Source organism: Camelus dromedarius, chromosome 7 (genome assembly GCF_036321535.1).
Source record: "Camelus dromedarius isolate mCamDro1 chromosome 7, mCamDro1.pat, whole genome shotgun sequence".
Taxonomy (NCBI): Eukaryota; Metazoa; Chordata; class Mammalia; order Artiodactyla; family Camelidae; genus Camelus; species Camelus dromedarius.
In genome coordinates, this window is record NC_087442.1 from 77397090 (window position 1) to 77422096 (window position 25007).

The 25007-nt window shown below is 38.5% G+C and overlaps 1 protein-coding gene and 1 long non-coding RNA gene across 2 annotated transcripts in view; both read right to left on the reverse strand.

The window, feature by feature from the left end:
• Window positions 1–25007, reverse strand: part of LOC135321764 (uncharacterized) — a 208035-nt gene that overhangs the window by 16534 nt on the left and 166494 nt on the right. The gene's annotated exons all lie outside the window — the stretch shown is intronic.
• On the reverse strand, window positions 3994–5214 carry CCDC71L (coiled-coil domain containing 71 like). Its single transcript, XM_064487689.1, has one exon. The coding sequence runs from the start codon at window positions 4873–4875 to the stop codon at window positions 4174–4176; it is 702 nt and encodes a 233-aa protein (XP_064343759.1). The 5' UTR covers window positions 4876–5214; the 3' UTR covers window positions 3994–4173.

Here is a 25007-nt window from a genome sequence, read left to right on the forward strand (position 1 = left end):
CATTTATATTCTCAGCACACACACCTCCAATTAATATTATTTATTTCCTACGTGTCCACCATTCATATTCCTTTGAGTCCTTTCAATAATAGCCCGGTAGTTTCTTTTACTAAGCACAGGTGATACTCGAGGAAGCTAAAGCAGTTTACATATCTTCCCTCAAGTCCTAACACTTACGAGTGGTAAAACCTTAATTCCATCCCAGGAACTATGATTCACACCTATTACACTACGCTGCCTCCAATTATTGATAGGAACTCAGGTACAAAGCCTCATTCAGGCCACATAGGACTATGAATTCTGCTCTTGCTAATACCGCACTTCTACCTTCTAAAATGTAATGAAAATTCTGGCTCTACTATTATTCTGTGAAACAAGCTTTACTGTTCCTACTCACATGGGAGCACTCTGACTCTTTCCTAATATTAAAGAACATGAGCTTTAGACTTTTTATCACCACCACAGGAAGATTTGGGGGCCAGGACTCAAAACTGAATTTTGATGCATTTTTAAAGTCTTTTTTTGCTGGCAAACTGGGCAATGGCTTTGGCTTGGGCATGTAGTACCATCCTGGAGATTCACTAAGTCATTCAAGAGGTGATATAACAAACAAGTCCCAAGATAGCACCAAACACAAATCCCGAGACTTCCAGAAGTTGAAGTTCACAAAAAAAACCCAAAATTGATCACCCTGTAAATTAAGGTGCTTCCCAATTCACATGTAAACATAAAATCCCATTTCAAAAACATTCAACATTAGAAAAACCAGACACTGTGTATTCTCTAAAATTTATTTACAGTAAATAAGTTAAAAAGCAAAGTACAGATTATAAATCTTGATCATATGCACATCAGTCCAAGGAAACGATTCTCTTCCATTACAATTGCCTTCTAATGTACTTAAGACATAACAGTCTATCAAAAAAATATTTCAAACACACCAAAAAAGAAAATATTATGTATATACGTCCGTGAAAAACCACCAATTTAAAAAGAGCTGTGGCCACCCTTAAAATAACAAAAAGCTTTGAGTTCAAAATTGCTCAGAACTTTTTTTTTTTGTATTCAAGTATTTTTAATGTTTTTTTGAGTGAAGTTTTCAGAAAAATAGTAGTATCATTTGCAAGTAGCAAATCAATAGGGGTTGGCCACCAGCTTAAGTTACACATGTTCAACTGGTTACTCAAACTGTGACAAAATAAATACACACCACAACACTTTGCATTATCAACAACGAAGCTTACCCTCAACAATCATGACATTACTGGTTTCAGTAAGGAAAAATATAAGTTGCTGGTTGACAAGGAGGATAAAAATGACATTGGGAATCTCAAAAGGTTAGCTGAGGTGCCAGTCACCACATTTAGGCACTCAAGAGTTAAAAATTAAATAAAAGAATTGCAAGGTGATAAAGTTCCTCCTAGCTTCCCCCTCCTACTTGTGCCATAAGACATATAAGATAATCTTATAAGAGAATGAATAAAGATCATGGGATTTTTTTAAAAAACTATATACAAGCTAAGCTACGGACTTACTTTAGAGGACAGGAAATGAACACCTCAACATAAAGGCCACCTTGCCAAGTTCCTTTTTCACATTCTGCCCAATGTACACCCATAAAATACTCTTCCCTATTAGAACACTCACCAACTATAATAGCTGTTTCTTCATATTTTAGAAGTTGTAACATAGATTCTGCTAAAGAACACTTGGCAAAAATAAAGGATTTTTTTACATCTTTTTTCACAAACTAGTAATGGCACGATTTTTAAATAGACCAGATAAATAACATTTTGAATTCAAGATGGGCAATCAGAGCCAAACTGAAAACAAGACAGCCCAGATAATCCAAAGAAATATTTATGATAGTTCAAATACACTAAAGTAATAAGGCATGAGGAAAAAATGTCAAGAATCTCAGTTAAAATAAATGTATGGTGTCAATGGTTGGTTCGGTTTTGTGCTGAGCAAAGTTATCCTCCCAGCTAAGTCTAATTTCAGAATCCTCTAGGAAACTATCTAGATAAGCTATATGTTGAAATTACATTCTAATATGGCCATTGAATTTATTTTTTAATTATTATAAAACTATGTACAATAGTCAGTGTTACAAATACATATTTTTTCATCAGGGGATAGTTGGCTAAAAAAGTTAACCATTTGGGGGTTGGAGGGGGGAAACTCTAATACAACTGGCAATGGAAGCTAATAACCAAAAGAATATATATAAGCTTTCTATCACACAATATAATTTAACACTCGCCATCATCTAAGTAATTATTCACTTTTATTTACTCCCATGACAGTGGTTGGAAAAACGCACTGTCACTGAGTAGTGAATAAAAGAATACCAGGTGTACCGGGAAGCTGGCATAAAGTATATATATATATAATTTTGTTTTTTTACAAAACAAGAACACTGAAATTAAAGTCACAAAACTCCTACTTACAGACTATGAAACTTGAACAATTCAATTCAGAAAGCTATGCCATTTGAATTCTAAGAATACAAGAGTCAAAACCGCAACTCTTTTTATTCTTCTAAGAAGCTGTCAAGCAGATAAACCTTAATATTGAGGATTTCATAAGTCAAGTTTCAGCCAGTATGAACCTTTTCATGGCAGAATAAATCTGAAAAATAGTGGTACAAAAACACTACTTGACCCTTTAAATATTGCAGTAAAATCTGGCTGTGGCACCACTGGCTAAAAACTATTAAAGTTTTGCTGCCACCAATGACCAAAGGCACTTGGATAATCAAGAATTCCACACTGGGCCATACGGTATAAATGCTACTATAAAAATGTAACAGAAGGGTCAGTACTCAGTGTGACTCGCCTGTTCCAATTCCTGTGATCTTCAGCTGTCAACAAAGACCGGTAACTGCAAACATTATGAATGGAATTCAGATAAAAGATACTCGTGGAGCAAAAAAAATCAACTAATTGTCACGATATTTATAAATGTGATGGATATTACTCTGGACATTTCTTGCTATCCAACAACAAAGAATAGAGAAAGATCTACTTTGCTCAAAGTAACTTCAACCAGTTATTTGATACCAAGAAATGACCCCACCCCTCTAGATCATTAATAGCTCTGAGAATTCTAATGGGTATTCTGTTTCTCATTTTAATCACAAAGTTCACACACATTCCCTTCTCCTATGTGATCCCCAACTTAAAGTTATCCTTGAACTATTCCTGGATTTGTATGTTAGACCAGGAAGCCATATGATTGCCAACAGGATTCCATCCATCTCTTTAACCAACACCAGTTCTTTATGATACATTTTTTTATCACAAGCCATGTGGTTTCAATGCACTTTAATTTTTATTTAATTAAAAAGAATTTAACAAGTCAACTTTTCCTAAACAGAACTTTATAGGAGTTTCTACCATTTTCTTTAGGAGCTCAGTAAATTGAAACATTAAATTTCAATATAAAACCTTTAGAAACATCTTTAAAATGCTTAAACAGTTGTACTTTGCATCTCTTTGTTTGCAATCACTGAGCCCATGAAATTCAAAGCATACAAATCCTTGCACTATTAACAGTCATAAGCTTGAATCTCTTAGAAAAATATCCTTGGTCAAAGCTTTGGAATCCAGTTAAAATTAGGGAACGAGTGGGATTCAGAATACCCTGAGCACAAATGGGTGCAACACCACAAAACAGGTTCGATCGTTCATCCAGCAAGAGGGGTGGCAGTCGAAAAGAAAAACGGGGGCTTAGAGGAGCGGGGTGAAAAGCAAGTCGATTCTGGCTTTATTACACAAGCATGAAACCAAATTCCTTTGGAAAAATAATTGACTTCTTCGAAGGACTTCCAGACCAGTGAGGTAGAGTCCAGAGGGAGAAAACGGATCTGCCCCTACAGTCCTGGAGACGTCTCAGTTCGGGGTAAGGAAGAAAAGGGCCCTCCCCTGCGGGTCCAGCGGTCTCCTCCCTCCGCGGACTCGGCGCCGGAAGGGAGGCAGCGGAGGGCACACCTGTCCCCGGGTCCCAGACGGCGGCGCCGCGGGCCGGGGAAAACCATCCGGTGACATCTTCGCCCGTAAAGTGCACGAGGGGACGGGGTCTTGGCCGGATCTGTAAACACTTGACTGACACTAGTCCATCCCTCCGAGCGGGAGCTCGGTCCCAGGCTGGGAGGGCTACGCGGGCCGCGTCTCACGCCCGGGGCACCGGGAAGCGGCGGAGCCTCACCACGGGTTCCAGGTTCACTCGCAGGACTTGGCGCGCCCGGCGCCGCGCAGCCGCCAGGCTGCGCTCGCCCCACACGTCGCCGCCGACGCGGATGGTGGGGAAGGTGGTCAGCGTCGGGGTGGCCGCCCTCCAGATCTCCTCCAGCGTGCGGCCCCCGAAGCAGGGCTCCGGAGCCGCGGGCTTTGTGGGGCAGCTCTCCTCGAGGGCCGGCGGCGGCGGCGGCGGGGGCTTCCTCCGGCGGACGGCGGGCGCCCGGGCTCCGCGGCGCCTCCTTCTGGCCGCGGCGCCCTGGGCCGGCCTGCGCGTCTGGCCACGGGCGGCAGGGTTTACTGGGGGGTCGGGGACCAGAGCCCGGCAGGAGGAGTAGCCGTAGACGTCCTTGCTGCGCAGGATGTGCGGGGAGAACTGGTGCTTGAGGCTGCAGAGGAAGCTCCAGAGCTCCGCGTCCGAGCTCATGAACTCCGTACTGCGCGGCATGAACAGCTTGAAGGCGTCGCCCAGCGCCTTGGTGCTGTCGGCCAGAGACAGTTGCGACCGCGAGTACACGACCTTCTCCTCCCGCGCCTCCAGCCCGGCCCCTCCTCCCGCTCTAAAGCCGCCGCCCCAGGCGGCCGGGGCCGGGGCCGCCGGGGGCCGGCGCCGCTGCCTCTTCACGCTGCGCCGCATCGGAGGCCGCTCGGGGCCGCCCGCGCTCGCCGGGTCCCGCCGCCGCCGTCACCGCCCGCGTTCGGCTCCGCGGCTGCGGCCGCTGCTGGCGCCTCCCGCTCGGCGCGTCTCTAGCTACTTTTCTCGCCTCCGCCGCCGCCCCTCCCCCTCCGAGGGCGGAGGACGCGGGTGAAGATCCTGCCGCCCGGTACAAGATGGCGGCCGGCGCCCACCCCTGGGCTTTGTCATTGGACGGCGCCTCGCCCCCTGGTTTCTCTTTCTTCTTCTCTCTTGCCTTCTTTCGCCCTCTGCCTTTCTTTAAATGTGCCCGCCTCAGGCTCCTCCCACCGCGTACCCGACTCCACCCATTGGGTGCTCACCGAAGAGGGGCGGGGACTAATGGGGGAGAGGCCAGTTCCTGGAAGATGGTGCTGGGGTGGGTAATGGTGGTGGCCCTTGAACGCAAGTCAACAGTTGGGTGGGTCTATGGGGAGGGTGCCCTGTCAAGAGTAAAGGGTGGACGTCAGCTCCACCTTGGGGAGAGTCCCTCAAGGGAGTGGGTGTGCATTTGTGGCTCGAGCTGGAAGGTCTACCAGTCTGTATAACAAAGGGAGACCTGCCCAAAGGCTGTGGCTTGTATCACAAAAAGGGAATCTGGGGTTAAGTCTAGAGGGAATGGCCCTTTGACAATTCCCTTCTAAACCTTCCAAGGTCTCCTTTGCGTCTTCATCCAACTCTTCCCTCTTTTGGCCCCAATCCACTTCCAGCAACGCTAGTAATCCAGAATTATTCATGTAGTATGGGCGGCATCAGTGACATTGTCTCCTTCTGAACAATGGAACCATCTTCACTTTTAAGAGAGACTCTACTTATCGGGAAAGCAAAGCCTTTTATACCTATAGACTAAATACCCTGTGCTCAAGTTGATCAAAGATCTATGACAACAAAGCCATTCTCCTTACAGAAAACGTCATTTTTAAATATATAGTTCTTTCTAAATGAGGACACTTCACTTTTCATTTAATTTTAATATGTCCCTTTGCAGCACCAGCTTTACCACCGAGAAAGGATACAGCATCACAGACAAAAAAGTTCGGTTGAGAAAGAACACATGGTTAAGAACCAATTATTTTTGTATTCAAGGGGAGGGGATTATGAATGTTTATAGAGTAATGGACAGTCTCTAGTCTTTTTTATCCTCAGTACTTACTTCAGTGTCTGTCAGATAGTGGGCACTCTGTTGAGTGAATCAATGAAGTATCACTAATTTAAAATGAGATGAGAAAGAAAAATGTATTGAAATCACTGAGAATAGGACTATTTTATATTGTATATTTTACACTGCAATTTTATCTTAACTCCACTAAATTTTTAAGATTCAAAAAAATCTAGTACTTAGAACTCTGAGGTAGGCAAGCAAATTTTACCCTCCAGTGAGCATATTATTTTGCAGTAGAGAACTGATAGAACAGAGTTTTGTGATTTGCATCCAGCTGCTCATGGTTCCCTCAAATATTTGAGCTGAAAGATACCTAGTTCAATCTCCATTATTTTACAGATGAGGACCTACAGAGGTTCTGTAATATGGCTTCTTAATAGCAGGACTAGGACTAGAGGTTAGATCTTTAGATTCTTAATCTAGGGATTTTTATATTTTACTGGAGGGTTTTTTCAAATTGTGCTGCTCAGACTCTAACAGGTTGAATAGAAAATGCTTTATTGCGAAAATGGACTGACCAAGGGACAGAACTCTACCGCTCTTTCTAATTACACTCCTCTCCTCCCAGAATTAAGCAGCTTTTATCTGTCCTATATTGGACCTACAGATGATATTTTGTTTGAACCAGATAATATTTTTGTTTGTTTCGTTTCAATAAAAGATTAAAATATTTTGAAAGTTGCTTTCTCTACACCAGAGCACCCTCTCCACACAATGGGCTTATGCACAAAACAAAACTACCTGCCAGGAAACGATTTCTCATCCTACCAAAATCATGGTAACTTTCTGAAGAGAAAATCATTTTCCTAGAAAAGCACACCCTGATCTCAGAACAAGATTATGGTGCCAATAACCAGCTTCATTAGTCCTTGTAAAGAAATGGTATTACAACAACTCTTTACATCACAATTAGTTCTCTGGGTAATTCTGGGAACACATTCTAATGTGAAATTTGTATAACTTCCATTGGAATTTCCCTGCAAGTCAGACACACAAAATCTCACAGAGTAAGCCAGCAGAAATGGTAAGGGGACTTCATAATGAAAGAAAGGGGTAAAATAAGGATTTACGTACTCCTGGCTTCTCATGTTGTTATCTCCCCCCTTCCATGTTAATCATATTTTAAGTACTTAGGATACTTAAATATGGAAAGACTTAAGAGTCTTTTGCCACATAAATACATACCAGACATCTACACAAACTTATCAGAATTGATTCCAGTTGAAAGGATAAATCTTTTTGTAAGACCATTTGTATTCTAAGAAAACATAAGAACCCTACAAATTGCAGAGTATTCAATAGTTCATTTTATGATACATACTCATTTAATTCACTTAAAACCAAACAATATTTTTATGAAATATTTTTAGGAATTAATGTCAATTCAAAGCATTTTAATTATTGTATAATTTTAAATTTGGCATTGTTTGATCTCTCTATTCTGTTTTCCCTATTTCTTATTTTTACATTTCTTCTTGACCTCTACCTTTTGATTAGCTTAAATAGATTTAAACATGGTTCTTATCCATTCTTCATAAGTGAGTAAATTTACACATAAAGATAAAATACTTCTTCTAGTTCCTGGGACTCTCCTAAGACACTATAAGCTTTATGGAAAGTTGGCAAATTAAAATTTTGTCCTTGAAGAAAGATTGTTTAAAATGCCTAGTTTGTTCCTTTACCTCTCATGGAGAATGATGCTTCTTATATCAGATAAGTAAGTAGTGGACATTATTATTATGAATAAGCATAAGAAAAAAACTAGCTATACAAGTATATATTCTGAATTTATAAATTATGTAGTTTAAAAATGAAGACAAACAAAATAAAGTGATTGGAGAAATTAAAAATATCATATATCTCTTAGCTATCCAGAACTTGTGCTTCAAGATCCCACTTCTATAAAATAATTTGCTTCTTGAAAAGTGGCCAAAAAGTAAAAAAGTATACGTAAGTGGTTGGAAGCATCAACTCTGGAATCAAATCAACTTGAAATCAAATGGATCTTTATGACAAAATATTCTTAGATACTTTTTTTCACCTTTCTGAGCCTGTTTCCTCATCTATAAAATGGGCATAATCTCTACTTTAATAGGTTGTTCTGAGGATTGGATGAGCGAACATTAGTAAAACTTTTACTAGAGTGCCTGGATCACAATAGGCATCCAGGAAAACCACACCTAGGCACCAGCATTAATAAAGCTATTGAAGAAAAGTGAAAAGCCAAAGAGGAAAAGTCTTAAAGGCAGCAGGAAAAAAGGGCACATTACATTCATATAGGTAGAGAAATCCCGCTTGATTTCTCAAGAGAAATGATAGGATTTAGAAGATAATTGGGTAATATCTTTGAAGAGCAGAGAGAAAATAAATTGCTATTAAGAATTCTGTACTAAGTACAGTTTTCTTTCAAAACATGAAAGCAAAATAAATATGTTTCCAGAAGAAAAAATGCATCCAATAAATAACTTATCTTAATTTGTCTTATCTAATTATGAGGATTTTACTTGGTTTAACCAACATATTTCAAATCCTGTATTACAGTGGGAGTCTTTTTAAATTTTTGCCTAGCTTTTTTATTTTATATATATATAGGAGTATAGTCAGTTTACAATGCTATGTCAATTTCTGGTGTACAGTACAATGCTTCTGTCATACAGGTTTTCATACTCTTTTTCACATCTTGTAAGTTACTACAAGATATTGAATATAGTTTCCTGAGCTATACAATATAAACTTGTTGTTTATCTATTTTATATATATTAGTATCTGCAAATCTCAAACTCCCAATTTATCCCTTTCCACACCACCCCCCCGGCCCGGTAACCATAAGTTAGTTTTCTATGTCTGTGAGTCTGTTTCTGTTTTGTAAATAAATTCATTTGGTTTTTTTTTTAGATGCCACATGTAAGTGATATCATATGGTATTTTTCTTTCTCTTTCTGGCTTACTTCACTTAGAATGACATTCTCCAGGTCCATCCATGTTGCTGCAAATGGCATTATTTGATCATTTTTTATGGCTAGGTTGTATTCCATTATATAAATATAGCACAACTTCTTTATCCAGTCATCTGTCAGTGGACATTTAGGTTGTTTCTATGTCTTGGCTATTGTATATAGTGCTGCTATGAACATTGGGGTGCATGTATCTGTTTGAACTAAGGTTCCCTCTGGATATATGCCCAGGAGTGGGATTGCTGGATCATACGGTAAGTCTATTTTTAGTCTTTTGAGGAATCTCCATACTGTTTTCCACAATGGCTGAACCAAACTATATTCCCACCAGCAGAGGAAGAGGGTCCCCTTTTCTCCACTCTCTCCAGCATTTATCATTTGTGGACTTTTGAATGATGGCCATTCTGACTGGTGTGAGGTGATACCTCATTGTAGTTTTGATGTGCATTTCTCTGATAATTAGTGATATTGAGCATTTTTTCATGTGCCTATCGGCCATTTGTATGTCTTCACTAGAGAATTGCTTGTTTAGGTCTTCTGCCCATTTTTGGATTGGGTTGTTTGTTTTTTTCTTATTAAGTTGTATGAGCTGTTTATATATTCTGGAAATTAAGTCCTTGTCAGTCTCGTCTTTTGCAAATATTTTCTTACAGTGGGAGTCTGTAGATTCTTTTTTAAGTAACAGATTGATGAGGGGAAAATCAAAATGCTAGAACTAGAACGAAACTTAGAGATCATCTAATGACTCCAACACTCTTAGTTTAGAAGAGAATACTGAGTTGCCCAGAGATCTGCCCAAGGTCACACAGCTGAATGCTGGAAGAATCTAAACTAGAACCCAGGTTTCTAACTGTTAATCCAACGTTATTTCCACCATTCTTGTATTTAATCCAAGGAGATAGCATTAGTGTTTAGTTCAAATAAAATTACATAGAACATGATTCATCAATTTCAGCCTTTTCATTAAAATCATTATAAAGTAATTTAGATTTTTCTATAAAAGTTATTTCAAAGCTCTGATATGCTCTAACCAGGAAAATGAATGTATTTCCCCTATTCCTCTTGCAACTTTCAACTTAAAACCCTGGACATTATATATAAAATGAACATAAGAAGACTGAAGAACAGAGAGGAGAAAGCAGACAGGCTAAGGATCTCGAACCCAAAGAACAGCACAGCAGTGAGTTCCCTGGGTTTTCTTTATTTCCTCTTACGTGCACACATCTCAGATTGAGTGCTGGAGAAGCCAGCAACTAAGAAATGCCAACAGACAATAAAAGCTCCAACAAAATCTTGTTCTTTCTAGCTTTGGGGCCAAAAAAAGGAGTAGCCTACCAAGACAGAAATTTTTAGAAAATAATCAACCTACTGCAACAAAACATCACTAAGACCAACTATGGCTCCTACCCTCACCAGGCTGTAACTAGGCACCCCACCACCACTCTTGGGGTGGTATCAGAGAAGGCCAAGGAGGGAATCAAGAATCTCATCCCTGATGGGCAGTAAAGAAGCAGTTCTCTCATACAGTGTCAGTAGAGACCACGAGGGGAGAATAAGACACTCATACCCACCCCAGCCAGGGGGCTATCAGAAGAGGTCTAGTAGCAAGCCAGCATTCCCACCCCTACCCAGCAGCAATGAAGAGCCTCTCTCTCTAACTTGGGTATCAATGGAGGCAGAGTGGAAAACTTGGACTTCTACTTGGCAATACAGAGGGAGTAGCCCTCCCTTTCCCTGTTAGAACAGTGTCAGAGGAAACCAGCTAAAACACATGGTTTAAAAAAATATCCAGAATCTCATAACATAATAGCCAAAATGTCCAGGTTGCAACTGAAGATCACTTATACCAAGAACCAAGAAGAAAATTTGAATATAAATATTGAAGATAATTGAATGAAAAAAGACCATCAGTAGATGCCAGCACTGAGATGAGAAAGATGTTAGAATTATGTTTCAAAGATTTTAAAATAGCCATTATAAAGACACTTTAACAAGCAGTTATGAACATTCTTGAAAAAGAAGAAAAAATAAATAGCTGCAGTAGAGAAAATATTTTAGCATAGAAGTAGGAGCTATAAAGAAAAACCAAATGGAAATTTTAGAACTGAAAAATACAATAACTGAAATAAAAAGATTAGTGGATGGTCTCAACAGCAGATTGGAGGGGACAGAGGAGAAACATCAGTGAACTTAAAGAGATAAAACAACAGATATTTTCCAATCTGAAAACAGAGGGAACATAGGCTTAAAAAAAAAAAAAAAAAGCAGAACAGAGCCACAGAGACCTGTGGGCCTACAATATATAATATCTATTTGTGTCATCAGAGGACTGGAAGGAGAGGATAAAGAAGGCTGGGCTGAAAAAAATAACTTGAAATAATGGCTGAAAATGTTCCAAATTTGGCAACAGACAGAAACCTGCAGATTCAAGAAGCTGAACAAACCTAAACAAGATAAACTCAAAAAAATCCACATCAAACAAATCATTGTCACTCTGAAAACTAAAAACAAGAAAGGAAATCTTGAAAGTAGCAAGATAAAAATGACACTTTACCTACGAGGGCAAAACTGTCTGAATAACAGTAGGCATCTCATCAGAAACTGAAGATACTAGAAAGAAGTGGCTCAACATTTTCCAACTGCTAAAGGAAAAGAACTGTCAACCTGGATTCCTATGTTCAGTGAAAATATCCTTCAGTAATGAAGAGGAAATCAAGACATTCTCACATGAAGCAAAACTAAGGGAATCCATTGCCAGCAGACTTACCCTAAAAGAATAACTAAAGCAAGTTCTCTAAACAGAAAGGAAACAATAAAAGAAGAAATCTTGTTGAGGAGAGTATAGCTCAGGGGTAAAGTGTGTGCTTAGCGTGCACAAGATCCTGGGTTCAATCCCTAGTACCTCCATTAGGATAAATAAATAAACCAAATTACCTCCCCAACAAAAACATTTTTTTTAATTAACAACAACAACAACAAAAAAGAAGGAATCTTGGAACATCAGGAAGGAAGAAAGAACACGGTAAACAGAAATACAGGTAAATATAATCGACTTTCCTTTTCTGACTGAGTTTTCTGAATTATGTTTGATGATTGTTATGGACTAAATATTTGTGTCCCGCCAAATTCATTTGTTGAAGCCCTAAGCTCTAGTGTGACAATATTTGGAGATAGGGCCTGTGAAGAGGTGGTGAAGGTTAAAGAAAGGTCATAAAGGTAGGGTCCTATTCTGATAGGGCTGATATCCTTATAAGAGGAAGAAACACCAGAGCGCTCTTTCTCTTTCTCTCCCTCTCTCACTCTCTACACCCCAGCCCGGCCCCCGCCCTATGTAAGGACGCAGAGAGAAGGAAGCCACCTGCAATCCAGGAAGGGGGCTCTCCCCAGGAACTAAATCAGCTGGCACCTTGCTCTGGGACTTCTCAGCCTCCAGAACTAAGAAAGTAAATTTCTGTTGTTGAAGCCACACCATCTGTGGCATTTTGTTATGGCGGCCCAAGCAGACTAATACAATGGTTGAGACACATATTATAACACTGTTGTGGTTCTCAATATATGAAAAGGAAATATTGAAAACAAATATATTAGAAACAAGGAGAATAAAGGGACACAAAGGGAGGTAAGGCTTCTATACTTCACTGGAACTGGTAAAAGGACATGACTAGACTGAGATAAGTTATGTTTATATAGTATAATACCTAGAGCAACCACTAAAAAAACCTAAAGAAAGATACACTCAAAAACATTATAGATAAATCAAAATAGAATTCTAAAAAAATATTCAAGTAACCCACAAGGCAGGAAATGAAAAGAAAGAAATGAAAAATAGAAAACAAAATAAAATAAGATAAATCTGTAATATAACATTAGTATATTAATGTTTATTGATAAGTGATTGATCAAATCAGAAATTGCCCAGATGGAAAATGGACTAAGACATTGTTCAGACTTCAAATTAGCTAGGGCTGAAATTAACCAAAATTCTTTGTTCCTCAGGTCTAGTTAAAAGATTTTTCTTACATTTAATTAAAATCTACTTCTATTTTATCTTTTACCCACTGTCTATCTTCATAGAACCAATCTCAAAAACTAAATTTTAGATTGTCAAAAATGCAAAGTAATTTCTTCATATTCTTATTTCACAGTAACTTTAGTCACATAAAAACCTGAATTTTTTCCCACATGAGGGGAACTTCTCCAAAATTATGTATGCCTTCCACTGTACTCTACTGTACTTGGAAGACTTTACATTTATCCTCATTAAATTTCATTTTGTTAGTGTCAGCCCAACATTCCTATTATAGTATCTTTGAATCTGGATTCCATCATGTCTGATTTTGACTAATCCTTTCAGTAAATTAAATAGGCATGCTTCCATCTTAAACCAAGTCATCAATGGCACAACCAGTTAGCACAGACTCAGTGACAAAGACCTGTGTCACTCTACTGGAGATACTGTCCACTGATTCATGTCCATGCTGATAACATGTCCACTTTTCGATATGGTTGGTCCACTAGCCTCAAGCCTGCCTTTTATTATCATCACCCAGTTCACATGCTCTTATTCAGGAAGATGTTGTTAAAGACTTTGCCACATTTTCACTGAAATCAAAATATACTATGAGCCTTTCCCTATTCTACCAAATCTGATAGTGAAATAAAGTCATCAGATATTTTTTATAATCTCTCTGTTTGATCTCAATTGTAAATGCCCACTTGCCCACTTGTCCTATTCATTTTCTTAATAATTTTGGATCTCAGCCGCAATTATATATAAAAATAATTACCCAGTTTGAGATTATTAGCATCGGATTGGAAAAATATTAACATATTGAATCATAAATGTGGAAAAAGAGAAGTAAGTAAAATGAATAGATTAATAAGAGTCAAAAAATTAGTAGGATAACTTTAAAAATATGGCTTTTTAGACACATAAGTAGGATGCATACGTAGACATATAAAATTCCAGAATCATGAAGTAAATGTTTCCTAATTTTACTTAAAACTGTTCAGTTTAATCTCTTAACACACAGTTCCAATCCTGTTCCTTTAATACTCAGAAATCTTCAGTGTATCTCCAGTGCCTATCAAATTAAGAATAAACTCTGTAGCCTCATATTCAAAAACTTTCAAATTATGACCCTAACCAACATTCAAGCCTTATTTTGCCTAGACCAAAGCAAAACTTCCTCCCAAACTTCACTGCAGTATATTTCTAAAATATCTATTTATTCAATCATTCAAATAATCTATTAAGAGTCTGCTATACACCAAGCTGAGAGCTGGCAATAAACAGGGAGCAGAATTGCATCAGAAACCTGCCTCTTGGTGCTCACAGGGTAGGATTATTAGTCTCCTATTGCCGCTGTGACAAATTACCACAAACTTGGCGGCGTAAAACAACGTAAGTGTATTATGTTACGGATTTGAAGGTCTGCAGTTTGACACTAAACTCACCGGGCTAAAACCAAGTAAGTTATGTACAGGGTTTCATTCCTTTCTGGAGGTTCTAGGGGTGAATCCATTTCCTTTCCTTTTCCAACTTCTAGAAGCCACTCTCTTTCCTTGGCCTCTCCTCCATCTTCAAAGGCAGCAACGTTAAATCCCTCTGACCATCTTTGATAGTCACATCTCCTTCTGATACTCTGCCTCCTTACTGAACTTTTAAAAACACTTATGACTACACTGGGCTCACAGGGATAATCCAGAATAATCTCTTTATTTTAAAGTCAGCTGATTAGTAACTTTAATTCCATCTGCAACCCTAATTCCCCTTTTCCATGTAACCTAACCCACTTGCATGTTCCAAAGATTAGGATATGAACATCATTATTCTGCCCACAGAATCACAGGTTTAACTGGTAATAACACAGGTTTAACATATACTGAATATTCATATTCTGTGCCAGACCCCATGCTAACCATATCACACAGATCACGTCATTTAATCTTCACAACAGTCCCATGAGGTAAGTACTGTTCTCTTTGCCCCATTTTACAGATGAGTAGAGTGGGACTATTCTTTCCTACCTACATTTCTGCTCATTTCTCCCATCTTCCTCTTTCCAAAGCTTATCCATCTTTTGAGGCTCCTCACAAGAGCCACCTGATTTCCCGTGTGCTCTTTCTATTCTATGAAGGCTGCGTCATTTTGCTTTCATTTCCCCATCCATATCCTACCTTACACTTACCCCCAGAAGAACCACTATTCCAGGGGGGAATATGTCATATCTCTCCATTGTGATGGGACAGAAAAAAGGTCGTAAACCATCTAGATTATAGTTCTGTCCAATTTTACATTGCTGTATAGTTTTTTCACTTAACACATAAATATTTCTTTCTATTTTACACAACCTTAATACTTCATACTTCCACTTCCTCATAATATAATATTTCTTTCATCAGGATGTTCAAATATAATATTTGAAGAATATTTAGGACATTGTTTTCTGTTTTGGGGGATTATAAACAATGTTCAAATGCAACTCCTTTTCATTACTTCCCTAGGATAAATTTCCTGGGTCAAGAAGTAAGAAAAAAATTTCAACTTGTTAATACATGTTACTCTATTGATTTCTAAGAAAATCACAACCAAGTTACAATGCTTTCAGCAATATATGAGTATGTGTTTCACCCCGACCTTTCCAGAAATAGGTGCTTCCTATATTTTAAGCATTTTTGCCTGTTATTAATTATTATTATTTTAACATATATTTCTTCTATTACTAGTGAGAGTGAATATTTCACCTTATATTTCTTAACTTACATTTCCTGTTATTTGAATATCCCTTCATGGTCTCTCACACTTATTTATTTCTTGTGGTCTCTTAGTGGTAAATATTTAAAAGACAATATATTGGTCTAGTAAGCTATTAAAATATTAACTCTTTTATTACATATCTTTGTATATAGTCATTGAAATGTGGAATTAAGATCTACAGAAGCAATATGAAGTTAGTTTCTTATTATTGCACTTATATAGGCATGTACCTTGCTTTAAATGACAAGTTTCTGTTTAGCTTGTGAACAAGCAATTTTTATACTTTGAGTTTTACCATTTTCAGCACCTTGATCTGTGATTTAGATAAGATGATGGGTGGTGGGCTCATCAAACTTAGAGACTCCATGGAGCAGTAGGAGATAGTTAATACTTCCTTCTAAAGTATCCAAAACAATGAACCAATTCTTTTAAAATGTAATTTCATAGAAACAGGTATAACATCTAAACCTGGAGTCCAACAACTCAACTGCTGAAGTATAACATAAAATAACAATATCATAACAGCAGCACATGTTTAAAGGATCAAGGGGGTGCAGTTGGCAGCGAGCTTAATTGAAGTCCATGGGAGACATTTGCTGCCCAAGAACATATGTGATCCTACAACTGTATTAATCATAATCACCATTGCTCTGCACTCCTCAGACCACTCCTGGAGTCTTGTGTATTGTTCTGGGACATTGGCACAGTGGAGCCCATTCCCCAGGAGAATGATGTGGAAGATAAAGTGACTCAACAGTAGGTCATGGAAAGAAAGGACAGATGGCTTGGCTTGGACTATTCTACTTGGAAAATAGGAGTCTCATGTAGGATGTTATCAATGACTTGCAAACATTTTAACATTTGCATGTTCTCTGAGGTTCTAAACTAGGAAACAACTAGACATGGAGGTATTGTATTATCAGAAAAAAGCACCCCCATGGGGTAAATGAAAAAAAATGCCCATCTCTGGGCAGAGTGTCATGCTTTGCTACAGAATATGGCGAAGAGTGTGGCTGCATTTCAGTCCCCACTTGTCCCCGTGGTTACTCATTTTTGTGTACAGATTATTCAGCTTTATGCAGTGGCCCTATCTCTAAGGCAGCGTCAGTGAACTATGGTCATGGACACATCTAGCCTACAGTCTGTTTTTGTAAATAAAATGTTGTTGGAGACAGCCACACTCACCTGTATTGTCTGTGTCTGCTTTCCTGCTACAACAGCAGAGCTGAGCAGTGCCAACAGGGCTGTGTGGCCTGCAAAGCCTAACATACTGACTGTTTGGCTCTCTACAGAAAATGTTTACCAACTCCTTCTCTTTAATGCTTTTTAAAAAAATTATGAAGTTATGCTTGACATACAATATTAATTTCAGATGTATAACAAAGTGATTCAGTATTTTTATACATTATGAAATAATCACAGTAAGTCCAGTTACTATAATTTCCTTCTGCTCACAAATACCAGGACTTGAGGGGCAATTAGGGATCTAAAGGATGAGGGCTCATTTTTAAGAAGCAGATTTTGGGGAAATTTTTTCACTCTTTGATTTTCATTTCCCAGAAGCAACTGTTTTCAACACTTCTGGCATTTCTTCTGTCCATGTTTCTAAATAACATGCTTCTACTGCTATTTCTTGATTCTTCCGTTTTAAATATTATTCATGTATTTCTTACTATGCAAGAGGTGGATTCTCCTTTTCTCTACTTCCTAACACACTTATATCACATATTTGGGCTAAATCTGTATCCAGCATTTACATTGCCATGACTATGTAAATAAAGTGAACTTTACCATAATTAAAGCCTTTTAAAAATGGAAAAATGTCTTGCAAGGTTAGTGAGTTCCTGTACATATCTGAATGGCAGATATTTTCTTATTTATCTTTATCTCCAGTACCTTCTACAGTGCCAGTATATGTGAGGTCATCTTTAAATGGGAATGTTTCTTGTGAAAGAATCTGGCATTTACTAGTTCCAAAGAAAGCATCAAAGTGGTCTCATGGGGAAAAAAAGATCAGAATTCTGTTACATTTCCTGACTCTTACTCAGCAGTTTAGTGCTATTGTGATTTTAGACCAGAGGGAGTAGCAGATAAGAGGACAAGCTCTACAAACTCTCCTGGGCTTCGTGCTTCCAAAAGGCATCCCGAGGTCCTGAGTGTGTGGACGTAGCACCCACGTGTCCCAGCATGTGGACATGGTGATTTGGTAACAGGTAAAGGGAGGAAGTCTCATTTAGAGTCAGGATATTTTCACTTTGATCTACTGGGATGCCATATAAATCTATCAGAATGCCTGGGTTTCTGCTAATGTTCAGACAGAAGTCAGAGCAGAGCAGGAAAAGGGATTCTGTGTAGAACCAGATAAACTTTTATGTAACTAAGAGCCATCTCAGAGTCAAGCCAGACCCTTTATTTAACTTTCAAGAATATCACTTTGACCTAAAGCATTGCCAGCTTTGTGATAAGTATTATTACTGGAGTTTTATATTATAATCATTACTTCACTTTACTCATAAGGATGACTCCTTCACTCCCCTGAAACTACATGTATTTAGTCTATCAATTTCTCAGTATAAAATGGGGGAGAAGAGAGGGTGTTATTTTTTATTCAACATAGTACCAGCCTCTGAGTAGGAAGCTTTACTACATAAATTTAAGTAATATACCATGAAAACCAAGAAAAAAGTAAAAAGAAAATTTTCTTGACTTTGAGCTACATGATTGGTTTTCAGTGAAAGGATGTGGACTCTCCCAAGATCTTCTGTAAGACAAACTCCTCTTTTTGAAACAGGACTATAGCCTTGGTCAGGGGTTGCGAATCCACAGAAATGCTTCCTTTGTATCTGCACAGAATTTTGATAACCATGAAAGTTTAAAAGAATTACGGATCTCTGGCTGTTCTTGAAAACCTGTTACTTCTCTCACCACTGGATCCTCATTCAACATGGCGGCAAGGGCTGGAGCCAAGAAGGTTCTGTAGCCTGTGTACCTCTGTAATATGTGTGAATCTGCAATCTTCGGGCTCTGTGAAACCTCAACATTATCAAATCAAAGTCTATGGTTTTAATATTAGTGGTACTATTTGTTCCCACTTCACTACTGACCAAGCTTTGGCTAGCTTTAGGGAAGTGAAGTTATATTTTCATGCTTTGAGAAACAGGGCATATATTTCGGAATAATAATAACAGAGAATAACACACTCCCATGGATACAGCTTTGTCAGGATGATGTCTAGCATTTCACTTTTTTGACTCTATTTTCTTGAAACTGATCTTCTGCTTTTTGTTTATTTGCTTAGTTGCAAAATGTCTGCACTATATTTAAGAGGCAAAAGCCCCAAGGGGGCATCAATTCTATTAAAAAGGTAGGGCAGAACTCAACAGAGAAAATATTCTTTTGATTGCATACCAGTGAGGAATATATTAAGTAAATGGTTAATTAATGTTAGAAAAAATATTACCATATTACAGGATTAAAATCACAGGACACCATTTCCCTGAATTCCCTGAGGATCCTTGTAAATCACTAAAAACACCTGGGCCTCGATTTGAAAACCAGAAATTCCAATGCAGCCTCATGTCAATAATAGTGTGTCAATGCCTCTTGTCCACCCTTGAAGTCAGGATCTACAGTGAACCATCTGAAGACCAGTAGGCAGAAGCTGTTCTTTAATATATTTTAAATGCTAAAGAAAAAACTAAAAATTATTACCCATCAGAGATAGGTAGAATTATAGTAAAAAAAAAAAAAGGGGAACTTTCTTATCTTGTTTTGCTAAGACCATTAGCACTACTCCTTGTGTAACTTTTTTATTCCATATCTGCATTTAAGCACTTATTACATTATTTTTAGTTGCTTTCATGTTTCTCTTTCCCGAAAGTCTTGAAGACATGAATCAAGTACAATTTCCTTTGAACCTCCAACTCTTAACAGAGTAACTTGGTATTTAGATGTTCAGTAAATATTTGTTGAATGAATGAATATATCAATTCACTAATTATACAACAGGCAACTTTGAGGGTAATTACTACTACTACTCAAATGTTCCTACTTTTAAGACTCGGGTCCTAAAACAATCCAAATGATTGGTCTCTTCCTTAGTTTCAACTGTGTGTGTGTGTGTGTGTGTGTGTGTGTGTGTGTGTGTGTGTGTTTATGTGTGGGCATGTTTTCCGTACCATCTTCCTTTCACTTGGCATCCTCTAAAGGTGTTTATGCAGCTGATGTCATCCCACAGAAACTGGGTCTTAGGTTTGACAAAATGCCCAGCCTGGCCCATGGAGCTTACAGAAGTTACAGTTCACTGCAATAGCATGAAAGGTAGATTCAAAGCCAAGAACACTAGGACTTCTTGCAGTTTTCTTGAGTCTTACAGTGGGGGTTTTCAGTTGATGGCAGTAACAATCTGCTTGTCCATGGTGAGGTCCTACCAGGTGCAGGAAACACTCAGCAGAACCTAATGCAGCCTGCTGTATCCTGCAACTGTGTCACTCCGAAACTCTAGCATAATTACTTTAAATGACCTGCAGAAATAACTTGCTGCTTCTCACAAGCCAGGTCACCTGGATGTCCCATTTAGATGGCTGACACTATTTCTTGCTGAGCCACCAGGACCTTCCTGCAACACTGTCTACCTGTCATACAGTGGTAAGGAGGCAGGAAATGTGCCAGCTGCATTGGTAACAATGACCAGTCTGTGGACACACCCCCATCATCAGGGTGGTTCTTTGGCTAAGTGTTCATCAGAACCACGTGAGGGACTTGTTGACTATACACTCCTGGACCTCACTCCCACATATTCTAATTTAGTAGCCCAGGATGGAGTCACTTAGCCCCCAGTTTTAACAAGCACCTCAAGGGATTCTGATGAAAGTGGTCCACAGACAACACTTTGAGAGACACGTCACTAGAGACTGAATAATGCGTTATTATGCACCTTTCCTACGGCAGCAGCCTTTCACTCCCTTTTCCCAGATTGCCTTACACTCTTTGGGAATCTTTGTTGGTTGTAACTGAGTTTTCTATATAATCTAAGTACAGGCATACAGCTATTACCCTTCTGTTTTTAAATAAGTCTCCCATGTGCTTTCCCCTAGACCAGCAGTTTTTGTGATACGCTCCATGGACATTCAGGATTGTGTGAAGCTTTTCTAAGGGATTGTAAATTGTTCATATGTGAAGAAATGTTTTCCTTTGATGTGTGCTTTATTTGGAGACGTACAAAATATGTACAATTTCCACAACCTTAAACTGAAAAGGAAAACCAGAAAGCCACTAGAATGGTTGACAACTTTATAATATAATACATGTTTATGAATGTCTGCTTGGCTTTAAAAAATACTTAAAAACTTATGTTTCCCTCTACAAAACTTCCAAGAAAATTCACGGTAACAAAAGAGTAAATCAGCTAAGATTATATCCTACGTTCACTGCACACCAGATAGGCTTCCCATAAATGTTTTTTTTTTTTTTCCAGGAAACTTTAGTTGGGGGTGGTAATTAGGTTTATTTATTTATTACTTTTTTCTTAATGGAGGTACTAGGGTTGAACCCAGGACCCCCTGCATGCTAAGCAGGGACTCTACTACCAAGCTATACCCTCCATCCCCATAAATCTTTTATTGCTTTGCAGCTATACCCACTTTTCAACCAAAGACAGACTCTAATCTTTATAGCATTAGGGGTTCAGCCTTCATTTACAATATTTGAAGTAAGAGATTTAAAGGCAGAATACAGTGTCCAGAAGCCTACATTTTCCTTAAACCAAATTATTCCATGCTTCTGTGTTTCCTGTTTTCAAATGCTTTTCATTCTTTTGTGAGGATCTAGTCCATTAAGATGTCTGAAATGTGCATCCTTTGGGTGTGCTTAACAAAAAGCCCTGCATGGTTGGTCTGCCAGAGTCCATCCCCTGTGAATGAAGCTGAATGCACTTGAATGAGCAATGATCTATGAATACCCTTAAAAAGAAAGGCACTGGTGATGGAGCTTCAGATGCATTCTAAGCACTGAACCCTTCAAGATGCAACAGAGCAATCTCTGCCACGTCAAATGGGAACACACACAGAAGCCATCAGCTCTATTTACTCAGCTAGAAGAAAGGAAGAGAATGAATGTGTGCTTACGATGAGGTTTCAGTGGGCCTTTCAGAATGAGTAAAGCTAATTCAGCAAATATTTACTGAGCACCTCTATGTGCAAGAGTATTAATAAAAATGTTTGTAGTACTGTAGGAGCTAGAAAGCTATTCCATCCATTAGTTCCATCCCAATTTCTAGGCTTGTCTCCAGAGGCCCTAAAGGAGACTTGTCTGGTCCAATGTGAGATGGTCCCCTTGGACCTTGTCCAACCCCAGACCACTTCAAGAGTCCTGCTGGAACAATTGGCCAAAGGATGAGTACTGAGTGGGAATCAGCAAGTTTTCTGTGATGGGTGGCATCCAAAACATCAAATGGTCAGGCTCAATCAGTTTTTTTCAAATTACAGGTTACAAAATCAATTAATGTCACAATCCAACACTTTTAATACAGAATAGGATGGTAAAAAAGAATATGAAAGTGAATATATGTATGTTCATGTATGACTGAAGCATTATGCTGTGCACCAGAAATTGACACAACATTGTAACTGACTATACTTCAGTAAAAAAAAAAAAATATGTATTTTTATATATATATATATAGAATATAGAATAGAATAGAGGGGGGAAAGTATCAGCATATTACAAATAGTAAGCTTAACTACTGTTTCATGAAATATATATTCGTTGTGTGGGAAGAGAGAGAGGATGAAAGTGTATGTGTGTGTATGTGTATGTATCCAAGGTTGTTATGTGAATATATTCTAACAGTGAGTAGTGGTCCAAAAAGTTTGAAACAAATGATGTACTAAAATCTTTTCCAACACTGAGATGCTACAGTTCTCAAATTTTCTAACTTCTACATGATTTTTAAGTTACTATGTATCAGTTATACTTGAATATAGTTTTCCAACTCAAATCATTCTCTGAATTTAAAAAAAAATCAAAATTCCAAATGTTACCTCTTCCCTTCCCAATTTCCATTCTCCAAGGCAAGTAGTAAAAGCCTATATTAATTTAGAAGTGAGAGATCATTTTTCTGTTTGTAGTTGTTATTAATGGTTAGCTCCATATTACAAAATAGTATGCTTTTACTGTTTCTTGGCTTTTTTCATCTTAAATACAATCTATGGACTTTTTTCATATGGAAGATGAGTATAACTTAGCTCTCTTACATCACACACACACACACACACATACTCACATGCGCACACACACCGTACTCCAACACCTAATCCCATTAGCATTAAAATTATGTTTAGATTAATTGTCAGTATTTATATTAAATGGCTACATGACTAATACTTCCAGCTGAACATGTAGGGTAATATGATTATATATCTGCTTGCTTATTTTTTTTTTGTTGCCCTGGAGTTATTAATAGCTTCTTTTTCATTTCTTTAGTTTCCACGTATACCTCTTATTCATATATAGACTTTCAATAGAACTATAAATACTCTGTCAAAACTGTTAAAGACATCTGGCAAAACGTCGGTTTCATTACTTCTTAGAGATGTCCCTCTTGATCTCCTCAGCCCTCCTGTGCCAGACTGAATTAGTGTTTCTCTTGACCTGATTCCCCGCTGACATTTTGGGCTTTCTCTTTACCCCCAGTCTGGCTCTTGTCTTTCTCCCGTGTTGGATCTCCTTGGATATCTGGATCCTGTGTCATCATCTTCTTTCCTGGTTTACTCCTTTGTTAAAGGAAACACCTCCTCCAGTTGATTCTTGAAAAACAAAGTGCATGTGAGTTAAATTTTGGGAGAGCTTTGTACCTAATTCTCAGAACTGATGAAAAGTTTGACTGGGAATGAAATTCTGGATTGGTAAGCACTTTCCCTCAGCATTTTAAGGAGATTGTTCTATTTTCTTCTAGCTTCCAATGTTACCACTGAGAAGACTAATGCCATTCTGATTCCTGAACCCTTGTATATGACCTGTTCTTCCTTTCTGGAAGTGTTAGCATCTTCATTCTGTTCTCAGAGGTCCAAATACTAATGATTATTGTTATGTTGCATCATGCTGGGTACTTAATATGGAAACTCAGATCTTTCCATTCTGGGAATTTGGGGTACTATTTCTTAATTAATTTCCTCCCTTCTGTTTTCCTCTCTCTCTCTATTTCTGGAACATCTTTCCTTTGGCTACTTTTCCTTCTATTTCTCCTTTCTATCTCTATTACTTTTTTTGTATACTGAAATGTCTCCTCATCTTTATTGTCTAACTCTTCTATTCCAGAAGGTTGCAATATATACAAGTGAAAATATACATTTTTCACTTCTACTGTCATATACTTAATTTTTAAGATATCGTTGTTGTTTTCTGCGTGTTTCTTTTTGTGTATGTATTATTTTCTCTTACCTTTCAAATTTTAATTATAATTTTCTAATGTTTTCTGCTCCCTGCCTTGTCTAAGTATCCTCCAAGTCCCTTTTAAAAAAAGTTTCCCCTTCATTTCTGTACATTCTATTTCATGTTAGATTTTTTTTTCCTCAGTTTCTGGTGGTCCTTGGATCTTTGACCATATTTAAAGATGAAGCACTGAAGAATGGTTGGTGAGTGTATAGGGTGTTTAAACTTCACTGATTGGACAAGGATGCAGTCATTTGTTGGGAATCCCAAACCATCAGTATCTGTTGGTCTTTCTCTTGGGTTTATCAGTCCCCTGAAGAGAAATTCTCCAAATTCCTGCTTGGGGTGTGTAAGCCTCTCTGTCAACATTTTTTTGGAACTGTGGAAGCTGCAGGAAGAAAGAATTTCTTCCATCCAATACATAGATTTACCCTGTTTTCAGGGCCGTGCTCCGCCCACAGGTGTGTCTGCTGTCTCTGAGGCCAGAGTCCTTCTGACTCAGAGTCACCTTCCACCTCCTGCCAGGCTGGGAGGGGAGTAGTTTCCTGGTAGGGAATATGGGGAGAGGACCTAGTAATTCTCATTTCAAGTTTCAACCCAGTTCCCTTTCAGATCCAGTTTCTGGGGAGTTTGGAGGCTCTGCAGCAAAGCTTTACCTGCTCCTAAGCATTCTTCACTGTTAGGTTAGTCTTCAGCCTTCTGTGGTCTCACCACTGGCTTCTTGCACTCCCCAGGTATTGTTGCAGTCATCTTCTCTTTCACTCTTCTAGTCTTTAGGGAATTATGCCTT